General features: G+C 53.9%; 2 protein-coding genes across 15 annotated transcripts; both read left to right on the forward strand.

Moving 5' to 3' along the window:
• Nucleotides 1-93: 93 nt before the first annotated feature.
• LOC101970661 (dermokine) lies at nucleotides 94-11756 on the forward strand. Of its 11 annotated transcripts, none has more exons than XM_078033173.1 (14): nucleotides 94-232; nucleotides 2730-2909; nucleotides 3014-3070; nucleotides 3327-3377; nucleotides 3496-3678; nucleotides 4304-4357; nucleotides 4767-4829; nucleotides 4988-5038; nucleotides 7258-7302; nucleotides 8232-8291; nucleotides 8437-8484; nucleotides 8646-8693; nucleotides 11151-11207; nucleotides 11548-11756. In XM_078033173.1, exons 2-14 carry the CDS (start codon nucleotides 2751-2753, stop codon nucleotides 11626-11628), a joined length of 957 nt encoding a protein of 318 aa, XP_077889299.1. In that variant the 5' UTR covers nucleotides 94-232; nucleotides 2730-2750; the 3' UTR covers nucleotides 11629-11756. The 11 variants fall into 11 exon arrangements, with proteins under 11 accessions (XP_077889299.1, XP_077889297.1, XP_077889298.1 ...); XM_040279481.2 differs by lacking the exon at nucleotides 94-232 and adding an exon at nucleotides 295-2488; XM_078033170.1 differs by lacking the exons at nucleotides 94-232; nucleotides 4767-4829 and adding an exon at nucleotides 292-2488.
• Nucleotides 11757-11798: 42 nt separating this feature from the next.
• On the forward strand, nucleotides 11799-15588 carry LOC144371027 (dermokine-like). 4 transcript variants are annotated; one of them, XM_078033235.1, is made up of 7 exons: nucleotides 11799-11956; nucleotides 13045-13092; nucleotides 13199-13249; nucleotides 13580-13645; nucleotides 14581-14604; nucleotides 14713-14760; nucleotides 15269-15588. In XM_078033235.1, exons 1-6 carry the CDS (start codon nucleotides 11882-11884, stop codon nucleotides 14758-14760), a joined length of 312 nt encoding a protein of 103 aa, XP_077889361.1. In that variant the 5' UTR covers nucleotides 11799-11881; the 3' UTR covers nucleotides 15269-15588. The 4 variants fall into 4 exon arrangements, with proteins under 4 accessions (XP_077889361.1, XP_077889362.1, XP_077889363.1 ...); XM_078033236.1 differs by lacking the exon at nucleotides 14713-14760; XM_078033237.1 differs by lacking the exon at nucleotides 13199-13249.
• Nucleotides 15589-15867: the final 279 nt, after the last annotated feature.

A 15867-nucleotide genomic window follows, 5' to 3' on the forward strand; every position in this document is an offset into this window, starting at 1 on the left:
CTGAATCACACAGTAAGAAACTTATTCTCAATCAGTTTTCAGGTTATGTTAATGAGGAAGACTCAATTTCTGCGCTGGTGTGCCTCTCCTACCTGTTGAACTTCCTGCTGTAGTGCAATACCATTGTTTACATCTCTGTTTTTCTGGAATTTCTATCTGGGGAGAAGTGATTCTGACTTTCCACTTGCATAGCTGATGAAAGCATCCTCTTAAAATATCCTTAAGTGGGAAGGTAAGCTAAAGATTACTGGTATCAATATATTACTGATGAAGAATGGAGAAGGAAGGGGACATGGGTACAGCACTGTGAAGGTGGGGTCCACTGAGGGAGTCCGGACAGTCAGTGTCCTCTGCCCTTGATCCTGATCTGTGGTCGAAGGAAGCAGTAAGCCCAGGGGCTGGGGCTTCCAGCACCAATCCTGGGGGGCCAGATTCCTTCCTGCATCTCATAAATTCAACTCCATTCAGAGGACAGCCGGAGGTTTTGACAAGCAGGGGGTGGCATAAGACACTGAAATGACAGAAAAGGCTCTGGGGCTGGGGCTCAAGGAGTGAGGCAGGTCTGGGCTGGCTCAGGGTGTCGTCCTCTCTGAGTCTAGTGTCTAGGTCCTTAAATGGGATAATAGTACGACCTATTTGTATGATTCTGAATGTGCTTAGTCTGGTGCTGGGCACATAGAAAGCCTTTGATAAACTGGAGTTGCAATTATTGTTATTTTTGTTATTATCACCATCACCACTATTATCACCATTACAGAGTCAGAGATGGAACAACAGGGAGGTGGGGGCTGAGGACAGGCAGGGAAGGTGTTTACATGCTAAGAAGTGTTGGATGTTACAAGTCGGGTGCGGGTGTCAGGGTGGAGAAAGAGAGGAAGGGAGAGACTGACAGAGAGACATTGAGAAAGGCAGATGGAAACCGGCCCCTCCTAACCGGGTGATGAATCCCAGTGATACGAGACCGTGCCAAGTGGGAGGACCTGGGGCCCCTGGGAACAGAGAGGCAGCCATACTTGCCAAGCAGGGGTGAGGCCTGGGGAGGACTCCCAAGATCCTCATGCAGGCTGGACTGAGGATAAGGGCCACGATGGCTCCTGACCTTGTGCTAACCCTGCTCCCTGACCAGCACCAGCTCCTAGGGGAGGATGAGGGGTGGGTGCGGTGAGCTGATGCGGTCCCTCCCCTCCTGGGTGGCCATGAACTCACACAGGCACAGGGGTAAACAGGATGGAAGCCTGGGTCAGCTGCTCCCTCCCTTGGACCTTCCCTCCCACTCTCCCCTGGGGGTGACTGTCCCGCCCAGCTCCTCATCTCCACACCCAGCTCTCTCAGCTGAGAGCATCGTGGACACCAACTGAAATCCTTGAGGACCACTCTCAGGAGCCCGCCATTCCTTCTCGAACCTCAGAACCTCCAATTTGGCCCCATGGCTTCCGGTGTCTCTCCATGGGCTGGAAGGTGTAAGGCACCTTTAGGTGGCAGTAGGGGTGGGGGAGATGGGAGCAGTGAAGGCCAGCTGACACTGAGAAGGGCCGAGAAAAGGCACCTGCCTCTCCTCCTAGGCCTGCATGTGTCTAGGCCAGGGCCCTCCCAGGGGGCTTCCCCTCCTTGCTGGGGTCCTGCCTGGATTACTGTCTCCCAGGTGCCCCCCACCTACCTCCAACGCCTCCAGGAGATACCAACAACTATCTCCTTAGATGCCCCTGTCCCCACCCTGCGCCCCAAATTCCTGGGTTGGGCAACTGGAACACTCTTGTATCCGTCCCATTCCAGTTCTCCCTCCCTGTGCCCGGGCTCCCTCTCTGTTTCGACAGACTCTCAGACTCACAATTACGGCTCATTAGCCTATCGGTGGCTGGCCCCTGAGTCACTGGGGGAGGAACCCTGGCTGCCCAGCCCTGTCACCTTCTCCCAACCTACAGTATAAGGAGTAGTGACAGGGAGGAGGACTCTGGGAAGGCAGGGGTGTCTGGGAAAGGAGAGAAGGCTGTGAACCTGGAGGGAGGGAGAACAGGAAGGCAGTGGAAGAGGAAGGCAGAGGGCTCGGGCCAGAGGAGGGAAGGGGTGACAAGAAACAGATTGGTGGGACAGAGACGCTCCGGGGAGAGAGAGAGGGAGCCGGACAGAGATGAAGTTACACGGGTCCTTGGCCTGCCTCCTGCTGGCCCTGTGCCTGGGCAGCGGGGCTGCTGGCCCACTGCAGGGTGGAGGGGAGAGCGCGGGGCAAGGGCTGGGAGACGCTATTAGCAATGGAGTTGGGGAGGCCATTGGCCAAGGAGCTAAGGAGGCAGCCAGCTCTGGAATCCAGGATGCCATTGGCCAAGGGGGTGGAGAAGTTGCCTCTAGAACCAGGGAGCTGGGGGACACTGTCAGCCACAGGCTTGGGGAAGCCGCCCGGACCCTGGAGAACACTGGGAACGAGGCCGGCAGACAGGTGGAGAACGCCATTCACCACGGAGTGGATGCGGCCCGCGGCTCTGAGGCTTGGGTGAGAGGCTGGGAGTGGGCAGTGGGCTGAGGTCCTGGGGCGACTAAGGGACAAATGCGTTTCTTATCTGTGGCTTCTGGGCAGTTTTTTGCACATTATGTACCCTTCCTCTGCGGCTGTGCAGCCTCTCAACCTGGTCCCTGCCTTTTCTGGCTCCTGTCCATCTACGGCTGTTTGGTCCTCCCTCCCCCCATCAGAGTCAGAGATGGCCACACTGAGTGCAGATGTTCTGTCTTTGCAGGGAACATCTGGAGGCCATGGCATGTTAGGCCATAATCAGGGCAATTTTGGAGGCCCAGGGTCTCCCTGGGGCCAGGGACACCCTGGAGGCTCAGAAGGCAGCTTCGGAACCAACTCTCTGGGAGGGTCCTCAGGCCAGGGAGGCAGTGGAGGGTCCCAAAGCTTTGGGACCGATACTCAGGTAAAGTGACCACCCCACCCTGCCGCCCACCCCGCCCTCCTCCGAGTCCACACTTTCCAGCCTCCCTGGTTCTTCCGGATCCCACAGTCTCCCCTTCCCTGCAGGGAGCAGTGGCCCAGCCTGGCTATGGTTCAGTGAGAGGCAGCAGCCAAAATTCAGGGGTAAGAAGGAGAGTCTGGGGACAGAGGGGGCATCTGGGTGCAAGTGACAGAAAGAGGGGGAGTGACAGAAAGGAAGGAGAGGGGGAAGGGAGGGCTGGGGTGGCGGGAAGATTGACTGGGGAGAGGAGGGTACAGGAGGAGCTGGGGAGAGCAATGAGAGGGCGGAGAAGAAAGGAGGCCGAGCCCAGGCAGCGGGTGGGGCCTGCTGGGAGAGGAGCGATGGACACTTAGCCAGGTCGGCCCCTTCCTCCTGCAGTGCACCAACCCCCCACCCTCCGGCTCCGGTGGAAGCTCTAGCAACTCTGGGGTAAGAGGACCGGCCGCTGTGGAGGGAGGGGACATTCGGCTCCCCTTGTCCTGGCTGGAGGCAAGCGGAGGAGGAACAAATCATGGTCCCTGTCCCCACCCTCCATCCTGCCCCTCAGGGAAGCAGCAGCTCACAGTCAGGCAGTGGCGGCAGCAGCCACGGTGGCGGCAGCAGCGGTGGCAGCAGCCATGGTGGCAGCAGCGGTGGCAGCAGCCATGGTGGCAGCAGCAGTGGTGGCAGCAGTCACAGTGGCAGCAGCAGTGGCAACAGTGGCAGTGGCAGCAGCTCTGGGTCCAGCCGGGTAAGTTCTGCCCCTTGTCTGAGGGCAGGGATGGGATGAGGTCCTGGTGGTGCCTTCGGAGGAGATGGGCTCTGGGTCCCCTAGAAGCCACCACAGCTCAGGGGTGGGTGGCATCACGGGCAGTCATCATCCTGGGGCTCCCCCACCTTCCCAGTCCAACTACAAGGCTCCTCACTCAGGCACGTCCGATTTACCCAAAAGCTGCCCTGTCTACTCCTACCTACTCTACTTCCTTCCCTCCCACCCTACCACAGCAGGGAAGTCCTACCTCCTGTCTAACCTCTATTCCTTGCCCACTGGGCAAGTCTGAGTGGAGTTGGCAGTGGGGGAGGGAAGAAAAGAGGTGGGCACAGAAAAATACCATAGTTGTTTGGGAAGCTCTCAGAACACGTGAGGACGTGCACAGGGCTGTGGTGTAGACGGCACTAATAACTGTGGCCACAGGTGGGGCTCCCGCATGGTGCAGGAGAGGCCAGGAGGGGTCTGCCTTAGGTGAGGGGCCGCACAGGCTCCTTGGGGGTTTGGGAAGGATGTCAGGCCAGACAAGGTCAGAAATTGTGACAAACCCAAATAGCGAGCTGCTTTAACTTGCTGCCCCTTATGTCTCTCCCTCTCCCCTGGCTAGGAACGACAGCCAGAAAACTCCAGGGAATTGGATCAAAGCTTTTCAGTGTCCAAGGTAAGGACTCTCCAAGTCCCATTTCCTTCCTGGGTTCCAAGGGGAAGGGCTGGGGCCGAAGGAGCCCACCTGCCCCCTGGTGGCTGGATGGCGGCTCCTGGTGGCTGGTGGGGGGCGCAGGGCAACAGCTCAGACTCCCCAAATCATCTCCGGCTTCCAAATACACACTTGGTCTTCTCCGTGCTCAGAACAACTTCCCTCAGTGACCAACTGGCTAAAGACTGGGGAGAGATGGGTACTGGAGGCGCCCATCTCTGCACCACAGCCCTGGACACGTCCTCACGTGTTCCGAAGGAAGGGTGAAGTCTCCCGGGAGGGTGTTTCTCAAAAATCCATAAAATGACTGGAACGCCCTGGTCCCTCTGCCAGGCCCAGTCAGCCAGCGTGTGACCCCTGCTTTTCCTTGCAGGGATCCGACTCGGGCCCTTCCTCAGGCAGCAGCAGTGGTGGCAGTGGTGGATACAAGCCCGAGGTCAGCGGCTAGGGGGTCACCTGGGCACAAATCTCCCTCAGACTGTGGGGAGAAAAACAAGAGGGGTCATCCCTTGTGGGCTGAGGAGGGCCAGTTAAAAGCCCCATTTTGGGGCTGGTGGTTGGGAGGGGACAACAAGTCTTCTCTTTCTCCCACAGTGTGACAACCCAGGGAATGAAGCCCGACAGGCCGGAGGATCTGGGAGTCAGGTGAGAGACAAACCTGTCACTGTGCCAGCTCTCAGGCGTCCACTGGGCTCAGCCCTATTCCCTTCTTCGGGGGGTGGGGGGGACTGACAGTTTAGGTGGAAGACACTGAAGGCAGATTCTTAATCATACCAAGAGCCTCCAGGGTCAGAGTTCATGGTGACTCTTTTGTGATACACCTCACTGAACACCGCAGATGGGCCCTGGGGCACGCCATGTGAACCCGTGTTTGAGAAACAGAATCATTTCATTGTCCCATCCCCGGCCAGGGAGCAGAATGCAGTGAACTCTGGCAGGGAAGTTTCCTGGAGAACACATTTCCTCCTAGTTGTTCTGGGAATCTGGACATTAGGGTCAGCAGAGTGAGGTACGCACACCTAGAGCCCTTGTGCAAAGGTGGGTCCTGACTCAACAGGTCCGGGTGGGGCTGAGCTTCCGCAGTTCTCACCAGCTCCTCGGGATGCTGCCCTGTGGGGCCACGCATTGGTGGCAGCGAGGAACAAGGCCAGGAGGGAGAGGATGGGGTGGTTGTGGGCGGCCCTCAGATAAACTGGCTCTCTGAGAGCTCCTCAGGTATTAGGATGCTAGCAGCCCCCACCCTTCTTGGGGTACTGGAGATTAGATCAGGGGTGCTCTACCATTGAGCTACATCCTACAAAAAGCTACAAAAGATAAGCCCTTTTTATCTTTTGACACACGGTCTCCCTAAGGAGACCTTGAACTTGTGACCTTCCTGCCTCAGCCTCCTGAGGCGCTGGGATTACAGGTGTGCACGAATCTGCCTGGCAGGGTGCTAACTTTGCATTGGTTCACATGTTTAAAATTTTTTTCCTCAGTTTGTAACTCTTTTTTTTTTTCTAGTTTTTTATACCCCAATGTCTTAATGACATCAAGAGTCAAAAATCTCCCTCTTTTCCTCTGTGGTTTCTGCTCTTGGTGTACGGCTTTACAGGCCAACTCTTTTCCAGTATCATCAATACTTATATGATTTCATTTTTCCCAGTGTAACTCTTTAGTCCCCCTGAACTTTACTTTGCCTCTAGTGCTCTAGCCCCACCCTCAGCCTAGCCAGACAGGTTCGCTGATTGGAGCTGGGTGGTCCTTCCTGAGGGGCAAGCAAGCCACAGCAGAAGGGCGGAAACGGATGAGTGTGACTGATGTTTCCACCACTAGCTACCTGATATTTCCAGCCTCAAGTGTCACATCATTTCCACTGCTGATTTCAGATGCCATTAATAAACACCTTCACTTTGGGGGGAGCTCCCGGGAGTTCTGATGTGCTGAATAGATTCGTCCGTCCTGGCGCGGGAAACCCTCAGCTTTCCTTACAGTAGCTTATGGCCCGTGACTGTCCATCAGCACCAGTCTCCTGCCACCACTGACCTTTTCCAGTGTTTTTCTACCTGCTCCTAAACTCTTTATCCTTCCAAATTAATTTTAAAATTATTTTGACAACTTCCCAAGGACTTTTAGAGGAATCGCATTGTCAACACATATATTTTTGAAGATGGCCCCAGGATCTGGAACAGGGCTCTGCATCTCACTGTCTCATCCTGTGGGGCTTCAGTGGAGTACAGGGAGGGCCCAGCCGTTCCAGGAACGTCAGGGTAGAGAGGTGGCGGCCTTGAATGTAGCGGCTGAGTCCCTAGTAAACGGGGTGAATGAAGGTCAGCTCTCTGCAGCAATGTGAGCAGAGCCGGGTTTACGGTTTATGTGTTAGCTCTGGGAACGAGGAAGTGACAATGGAGGAACCTACCTCTAATTTGGGAGGAGACTAAGGGCTCTGCTGGGCCACCTGGGCTCCCACTGGCTTGCCAGCTGGCATCCCCTTTCTTCCCAGTGCAGACATTAGCCCAGCCGGGGTCCTCCGGTTTGAGTCAATTCAGTCCCACAACCTGCCTTGTTCCTGCTTTGAAGCCAGGGGAGAAATGAGACCCTCCCTGTTGCATTCTGGGCAGCTTGCAGAAGCGAATATGAACAGAGAGGGTGATGTTATCCATAAACACCATAAGTGAGCAGTGACTTGGTCCATCATGGGAGGAGGCTGAACAGGATCTTCCAGGGAAGATGGAGTTCCATGGAGAGAAAGAGCTCGTTCTTGGGGTCCTGGGAAGTCTTCTGTCATGCTCGTGTCTCAGTCCCCTGATTCCTGAAATCTGTGACCTGCACCCTGCTGTTCTGCCTCTCCTCCCCACTGACTTCTCCACGTTCTGTCCCCCTAGGAAAGCAGAGAGAGCAGTCACCTCCTTGGGGGGTCCAATCATCAGGTGAGCCAGGGGGCAGCCAGAGCTGGCTTTAGCAGAAGGAATGGTGGGGCGTGGGTCAGAATGCCAAGGACCCGGGGAAAGAAACAAAAATGTCAGTTTCTTCTTGTAAACTGCTTTGAAACTGTGTCGGTTGACCACTGGGAGACCAAAATGGCAGTCGGGGATCTCCATCCCCCGCCTTCATTCACTCATCCCCTCCCTTCCTCCCAACTGGGATCAGAGCCTTAGTACTTTTGCAAGGAGAAAACATACTAAAGTAACAGAAGAATGGCCAAGGAGTCATTGTTTAAAATGATATTTAAGAGGTCAGTGTGAAGAAGTGGAAAGTTGCTGAACTTTGGGTTAGAAATGGGGGTTCACGTGTCAACTCTGCATCCTCAGGCAAGCCAGTTAACCTCTCTGAGCTGAGGTATCTTTGATTGAAAAGGGGATAGTGAAGTCTGACTCGCTTACCTCCCACAGTTTTTATAGAGCTTTCTGTATCATAACCAGACCAAGGTAGTACAGAATCCAGACAGGGAGACAGATCCTGAGGCCAGCTGCTGGACACCTCTTGAATTTCAGTTTCCTCGTCTGCAAAATGGACTCAGCTTCTGCATAGGATTACGGCTGAATAAGGCACAGAGATTGGTGCATGCTGGAACCACACCTTAGCTGCTCTTGTTTTGGATGTGTTTTGGGATAGGAGAGTGTGGAGGCAAGAGTGTGAATCTGATTCCACGGCCTGGGTAGGGCTATCTAGAATCGTCCTAGGAGGGCTTTTTGAGGTGGGACTTTTAGGTACCATGTAATGAAGAAAAGCAGGTCAGTTTCCAGAGAGGAGCAGAGAACTGTGAGCAATGGTGGAGACTGGGCCTGCGCAGGTGGGAAGATGCATGCCCAACAGAATGTGGGAGCCTTACACTGAGCAGTCCCTTTCTCCCACCCAGGGGCAAGGGTCCAGTGGGGACAGTGGAAGAGGTGATGCTGTCAGCGGTCTCAATACCGTGGTGAGCCGAGGCACTCCTTCGCCTTGGGCTGGGAACATGCTGTCAAGCACTCTTTGCCTCCCCTCTTGACACCTCATCTCCTGCCCCTGCCTCTTGTTCACAAAGTGACTTCTTGATCTCATCCCATTTCTCATTGGTTCCTTAGAACTCTCAGACGTCTCCTGGGCTCTTCAATTTCGACACTTTCTGGAAGGTGAGTTCTGTAAGATCACTCTGCCCCGTCCCTTGGTCCTACAGTGTAAAATCCTCTTTCTGTACCAACAGTCAACAGAAGTCCTTGACTTCTCCTGGTCTGAAGCCCTGAGCCGAGTACATCCTGACATGATTTGGATATTCCTTTTGTTTTCTTTGCAGAACTTTAAATCCAAAATGGGTTTCATTAACTGGGATGCCATAGAAAAGGTAAGTTCTGGCGGGTCTTGCAGTCCTGATCTTTTTTTTTTTTTTCAGTCCTGATCTTAATGGGAGGGGAATATAGGGAAGAAGCGAAACCTTTGCTTGTTGAGCCAGGGGAACAAAAATGATGGCCACCAAGAAGGTATTCAGGCAGGGCGAAAACCCAAACCCAACCCACCAACAAAACTTGGGGAGGGCCAGCAGAGACATGAAAAGACAGGGAGAATATGGACACTATTAGGAGTCGGGAAGAAGGCATGGGATGAGCCTCTTTAAGGCCTCAACATGTAGACCTGACCCAGTTCTGAACCTCAGGTTCCCCTCTAGAGCTGGAAGGAAGTTTAAGGAAAAGGAAGGTTAAGGAAAAGGAAGTAGGCCTGATCATAAGGCACAGATTGCATGGGAGTCCAGTAGCCCTAAAAGGCCACGTGGGACTGACACACACACAGGAAAAAAGGCAAAGGAAATAAACAGCTGCCCAGTGCCTGATGGGTGACAGGCGTTAGTCTGGGTCCTGTGCATATGTAACCTTAGAAGATAGTTGGCACCTAGAACCTCTCTCTCCTTCCTTCCTACCCCTCCCTCTTGGAGCGGAACCTCCCGGCCAGGCCGATTTGACACCAGAATAGCAGTGTGGGGGTGCTGGACGGGAAGGGAGGGGACGCAGGGGCAATGAACAATCCAGACACACTCCCCAGGCAGAAGCTGTGATTTGTTTGAGCCACTCTTTTGTATTGTGTTAAATAATGTGAATTAGAGAGCTAGGGATGAGGCTCAGTGGAAGAGTGCTTGCCTGCCTTGCATAGGCCCTGGGTTGGATTCTCAGCTCCATTATAAAAGAATGGCTGGGCTCAGTGGCTCACATGTGTAATTCCAGTGTCTTGGGAGCCTGAAGCAGGAGGATTGCAAGTTCAAAGCCAGCCTCAGCAATCTAGCGGGACCCTAAGCAACTTAGGGTGACCCTGTCTCACTAAAAAATAAAATAAGGGCTGGGGATGTGGCTCAGAGGTTAAGTGCTCCTGGGTTCAATCCCTGGTTCAAAATGAAAAAAAAAAAAAGAAATTAGTTTCCAACATTTAAAAGTTGAGACTTCATTTAATGATTTGGGTTTCTGTCCTCTCTTGAAAAATGTGGTGACCCGAGGTCTCCTTTTCCCTGGGTAGTAAATGACAGGTGGGGGCTGAGGAGCAGCTACTTTTTGCCCTGGGCTCTTGATTTTCAGGGTGACGCTGCCCCACTGACTGGCCTGGGAGCATGAGGTTCCGAGCCCTAGTGTAAAAGGGTGAAGCCTCGGACCCCTGCCTTCCCAGGACTTGTGGTCTTTCTGAGAGAAAGGGGTGGCGATAGGTAGAATGACCCAAACCCGGGAAAGGTGACTCTGCTTTCTTTCTTGGGAATGAGGCAGAGTGTGAGAGAGGAGAGGGCAAAAGGTCTCCGCTCCAGGAAATTTCTGGTTTGAATGAGAGCCAGGGGACACATCACACTTCCCACAGGACCAGGACAGACTGCCAAGCATTTTTGTCCATCTGTCGGGGCAGTGAGACCATGATCACAGTTAGGCAGGATGGCAAGGGCCAGTCTCCTGGAGAGGCAGGTCCTGTAGGAAGAGGGACAACAGGGCAGAGAAGGTGTGGAGCGTGGTCCTCCTTCACAGTGAGGACAGGGGAGCTGAGGATGTCCCCAGAGTGAGCAGTAAAGACAGAGGAGCCCCATGTAATGCTCCAGGTGAGGCGTGAGGGTTCTCAGGCCAAGCTGGGCCATCTGGATTTGCCTAGTTGACAATGGCAGGCTAAAAGGTCCCTAGAGATTTCTGGAACATGCTCCATGCCACCCTGCCTTGGCCCTCCATGCCCCCTAATTTGTATTCCTCAAGCTCCCTCTTAGAACCTATTTCTTTGCCCAGGACCAGAGGAGCTTTCGCATCCCGTGACCTCCAGACAAGGAGCTACCAGCTGGATGGGAGCCCCCGCTCCCTTCCTAAACACCGCTCCCTCATCCCCAGTCTAGACCCTCACCCTTGAAATAAACCATAGCTGCCCCCCACTCTGGTCTCTGGTGCTTTCTTCCGTCTCCACTGTGGTCTGGGGCTGGGGAGGGGGGTGCACACCCACAGCTTTGTGAGATGCCAGGGGGTGGCACTGCAGGCGAGAAGGGGTTGTAGGGGCAGGTCCTGGTCCCGAGGTTCATCTACAATTATGTTGTACCCCCAAACCTGGGAGGGGTGTGGGGAGAGAGACTAGAGGCTCTGTGTTAGGGGAGGGCAGGTGGGTTCATGGCTCAGAGATCTAAGTTCTCTCTCCCTCCGTTTCCAAAAGTTTCTGGTGTCCTTAGACTCCCAGAGTCCCCTCCAAATCTTAGTCACAGTGAGGTTCTGAAGGCTGAGAAGGGTCAAGAGCCCGAGTCAGGGCTTAGGTGAGCAGGGTGGGGCACCCTGCTAACCTGCTCCCCACCTTTCATCCACAGGGCCGAGTCCCGTCCCCCAGCACCCGAGCCCTCCTCTACTTCCGCCGCCTCTGGGAGGTAGGAGAATTCCCACGTTCTGAAGAACTGGGGATCACGTCATCATGCCCTTCCCCATGCCTCCCTCAAGGCAGTTACCCCCAGTTCCTGCCCACTTGTCCCCAAATTGCCTTTCTTTTCATTTTTGAGATGGGTCATCTCACCCAAATCTTGTCACCAATGCCATCTCAAAATGACCACCCACAATCTCCTACAAGCTTATCTTCACGAAGTTGCACCCAGCCTCTCAAGTCCATTCCAAGGCCACCTGGAAATCTGCCCGTTTGCTGCCACTTCCCACCCTCTGGGTATTGCCCCCCACCCCACCCCAAGCCTCTCTCATGGCTCCTTCTCCCTCCAGAATTTCAAACAGAGAACTCCTTTCTTCAACTGGAAAGAAATTACTGAGGTAAGGGGGGCAGAAGTTCTCTTTTCAAGGTGAGGAAGCTCAGCTCTAGGGGACCTCAGGAGCTTGGGGCCTTTGGCAGGTGGCATGCTGATGTGGCTGTCCCAGTTTCTTCCCCTCCCTGCTGAGGGAGGGTGCCTCCTTCCTTCCCCACCCTCCTGAATTTGTGCAACCTTGAGTGGGGGTGGGGTGGGAGAGAAGCCTTGCGTCACTGAAGGAGCAGGGTGGGAGGGCCTCCCAGGGATAAAAGCCCAGGCTCCAAGGCTGAGGCCTCCAGAGGCACAGAATCATGAAGCTAGCCACTGTCTCTGCCCTGCTGCTGATCCTGCTGGGCTTGGCCTGGCTCAGAGGGAGCCACAGCTGGGTGGGTATTTCAGGGTGAGCAGGTGCAGGGAGACCATGAGGTGGGATCTGGGGCTGGGGTCAACTGTCGGTGCCAAAAAGTGGCACTGGGGGAGAAAGACTAGGGAAAACTGGAGGGAGAATGAGAGTATGGGGATCAGATCAGGTTCAAGTGTGTGCAGGTGCAGGATGTCTGAATATCTGAATCTTGGGAGGATGAGCAGGATCTTTGGGGCCTGTAGAACTCCACACCTTGGTTCTGCATGGCCATTGGCCTTTGGGAATTAGAACCTTTGGGCCCCAAGGCAAAGGTCGTCCTCCTGGGCCAGGCATGTGAGACTCCACAGGTGGGTTAGGGCCCTCGGTTGAATGTTGTTATGCATGCAGGTAGGGCCACTGTTGCTATGTCATCTGATTTTTGAGAAAATCTAGAAATATGATTTTTAATTGTTTGCAACTAGTCTTTTTTTTTTTTTTTAAATGAGCCCAAGCAAAAAATGTCTGAAAGCCTATGGACAACCAGTTTGTGACCTCAGTGTCACAGAGCAAAGAGTGGGGTTAAGAATTCAGGTCAGGTGTGAATGAGGCAGAATTAGGTTAGACAGGACTTCCTGGTATTGTTCCCCCCTTTTTTGACTAGGAGCTAACCTAATTGTTTAGCTTCAGAAATAATAACTGGTCCTTCCAAGGACCTTGCAGGGAAGAGCATTGGTGTGGGGATTAAAGGGCCTATAAGGGAGTAGCAGCGGTTGGTGTAGACAATTTTTTGGTAGGCTGTGGCTAAGGGATCTGGGTCTGCCCCAGAGGAGCCTGTGTGGACTCAATTCTTGCCATTCTAGTGCATTCTCGGGCCAGAGTTGCCAGTGCTCCCAGTGTGTGGGTGGTGTGGTATTGCCCAACCTGACTCTCCACCATCACTCCCCAGCCCTGAGTGTGGATATCTATGTCCTACATCTATCTGGGCCACTGGCTTAGGATGGAGGGGTGGGTTGGGTGAGATGGGTCTCCCAGAGGAGGGCAGGGCTTAGGCAGCAGGAAGAGAGAGCCCTGGAAGCCCAGCAAGGCTGAAGGACCATGGAGATGCTACTGTGGCTTCTTTCCCCCTCCCAGGATGCAGACGTGTATACATTACAGAAGAGGGCTGGCGGTGCTGATCAGGTGGGTGTCTTTGTCCTCAGACTCCCCTGGAAGGCCCTTGGTCCCTCTCAGCCCTATTCCTGAGTCTGGCCCATCTGAAATTCTCTTTTACTCCCCCACCCAATAGTTTCCTCAGCCTGGCTCAGGAAGGCAAGAGGTGCCAGCCGTAACTTCCAAGGCAAGACATCTGTCCCCTGATGGCTTGATTTAGACTCTACTTCTTCCATGGTCTCCGACCCTCACATCCCAAGTCACACATGAGGAGTTGGGAGAAGTACCAGGGAGGGAGGAGGCAGGCCCTTTGGGCTAGAGAGTGCAGTGGGGCGAGGGCTGGGCTCTGGCTGGCTGGAGCTGTCTATGAAACCCGTCACAGAGGGGAGAAAGCAGGCTTCAGGAAACATCTAGCAGGGGCAGGGCCTTGGGGGGCTTCTTCCAGAGCAAAAAGTCTTCATCCTTCTCCTTCCCTCCCACACCCCACTCCTGTCCCCGCCCGCTCTTGCTCCCACAGAACTACAATTACAACCAGCAGGCATATCCCACGGCCTACTACGGGCAGGTCAAGACCCCTGCTAAGGTGAGACTTGCCACTGCCCTGATTTCTCATGGTGGGGGTGTCTCTGCAGGGGGGAGAGGCAGGGGCATTCACTGTAGGGCCCACCTGTTCACTTTGACAAACAGGCCTCCACGTCCCTTCATGAGGGAGACTCAGGTGCCCTGAGAGCAGTTTGGAAGTGGGGGGCAGAGGGAGTGGTCAGCATTCCTCACAGTTATGGTCTCAGAGGAGGTTCAAAGGGGGCAGTTAGAGCAACAGAGAAAACTGGGAAGGATCTGAAGATCCTTTCGGAGACAGAATGTGGCTCTAACAAATTATGTCCCGCCAGGACAAACACACAGGTGGCTTTTCTTTCTTTGTAGTGCTTGCTCTGTGTCAACTTCTTTTTTGAGTGTGTGTGTGTGTGTGTGTGTGTGTGTGTGTGTGTGTGTGTGTGTATGAGCGGGTAGGAGAGCAGACTGGCACTTTGGGGTAGCTAGCCCAGGAACTCTTGGTGGGAAACCAAATCCTCCATGCCTTGAAGGAAATAAAAGAAAAAAAAATACTTAAGAGGTTTTTTTTCACTTAGCTGCAAGGAAAGCAATCTTACAACAGTAGGAAAAGAATATGCTAGATACTAATTAGCCTGGCAAAGAAAAATAGGTCAGGGATTTTTCTCTCCATATCTCCAAACAATAAAGCCCTTGTCCCTCCTGTGGTCATGGTGTCCTCAGGGGCCATATATGAATGGTGCTTTCCTAGTGTCCTCGGGACATCATGGCTCTGTATAGACCTAGGGTGATAAGTCCACTGTGGGAACAAAACCATAGACTCAATGTCCAGTCAGACTGAAGGTCCTTGGTGATAATCCTGGCTTGTGCCTGCCCCTGCCATTGGGCTCTTGGTGATTCCTGAGGACAAAGCAGTGTAGACGCCACTGTAGCCCCATGTCACCTCCTCTGATCTTCTCTTTCCAGGGAGGAGCCACGATTTCTTCCTCGGTGAGTAGGGGGACAGAGAGAATCAGGGTCCAGAGAGAAGGGGCCTGAGGCCAGAGAGAGTGGAGGGGACAGTGCAGTGTGCACTCAGCCGCTCTCCTCATCCTTCAGGCTTCCCGGGTGCGCCCTGGCCTGCTGCAGTGGGTGAAGTTTTGGTAGGTAAGTGTCGAGCACAAGGTGGCCTCCTCCCAGCTGAGGCAGGGTCACCTCTGGGGTAGGCTGGGGTCTTGACAACTCCTGGAACCTCAGTCAGCTACCTGAAGTCAGGTTTCCTCTGGGTGGATGCTGTAAGGAGCTTCAGGAGATGCAGACGCCATTGTGGGGTGTGGAAAGAAATTCACTGAGGACACAGGAGAGCACCTGTGAGTGCCGAATGAGGGGCTGGAGAGAGCGGGCACTGCACAGCAAGGACAGGGAACAGGGTCACAACTGACCCGGGAACTGTGGGTAGAAGTTCCCAGGTGGGACGAAGTGAGGCTCCAGGGGGGAAGCTGTTATTGGTGGAGCCACAAAATTTGTTTTAGGTAGGAGCTAAACGTGAGGGAGCTGCAGGCGGAACAGGCAGGGCAGCAATGAAGCCGCTGAGCCCGGAGCCAGAGGAAAGCATATCAGCCTCAACAGATTCAGGGGGATCACATTGGATCATTTGATATTTTTTTCCCCCTAGAAAACCACTTTGAGTCACAACTGAGACCTATACACACCTGTCGGCAAGGAGTCTGACTGAGCTGCTCTCCAGCTGTCCCAGCCTGAGCCGCCCCGGCCTGGGTGCTGACCCCCGTCTTCTGGGCCAGACCTGGCTCACCTGTTCCTTGTTTCTTCCCACTCCACCGTGGTGTCTCTGTCACCACCAGCCTCATGGGAGAAACCAGATGCTTTCTTCATTTGCTCCATTTGTGACATGAAATCACCGTGACAATTTTGCAGGGGGAATTTTCTACTCTTGGGTTTCTCTGTGAAAATAAACCACGAATCTGGTTTCCCTGAGACTTTCTCAAGTTGTATTCTTTACCACAACATCATGGCCTGAATCTAGGAGGATGGGAATGATTTAGGGTCAGATGATCTGCTTTCCTGCTGAGAGTAGTATCCCACATGGTGTGCTGAGAGATAAGACCTGGGTTTTAGTCCCGACTTGATACAAAGCAGCTAGCTGATTACATCACGCCTGTTTCCCCATCTATCAAAACAAAACAAAACAAAAAAACTTTGACCAACCTATATCTGAATACCATGCTTACTTTATTTGAAGCAGTCACAGGTGTT

The sequence above is a fragment of the Ictidomys tridecemlineatus genome, chromosome 15 (genome assembly GCF_052094955.1).
Source record: "Ictidomys tridecemlineatus isolate mIctTri1 chromosome 15, mIctTri1.hap1, whole genome shotgun sequence".
NCBI lineage: Eukaryota > Metazoa > Chordata > Mammalia > Rodentia > Sciuridae > Ictidomys > Ictidomys tridecemlineatus.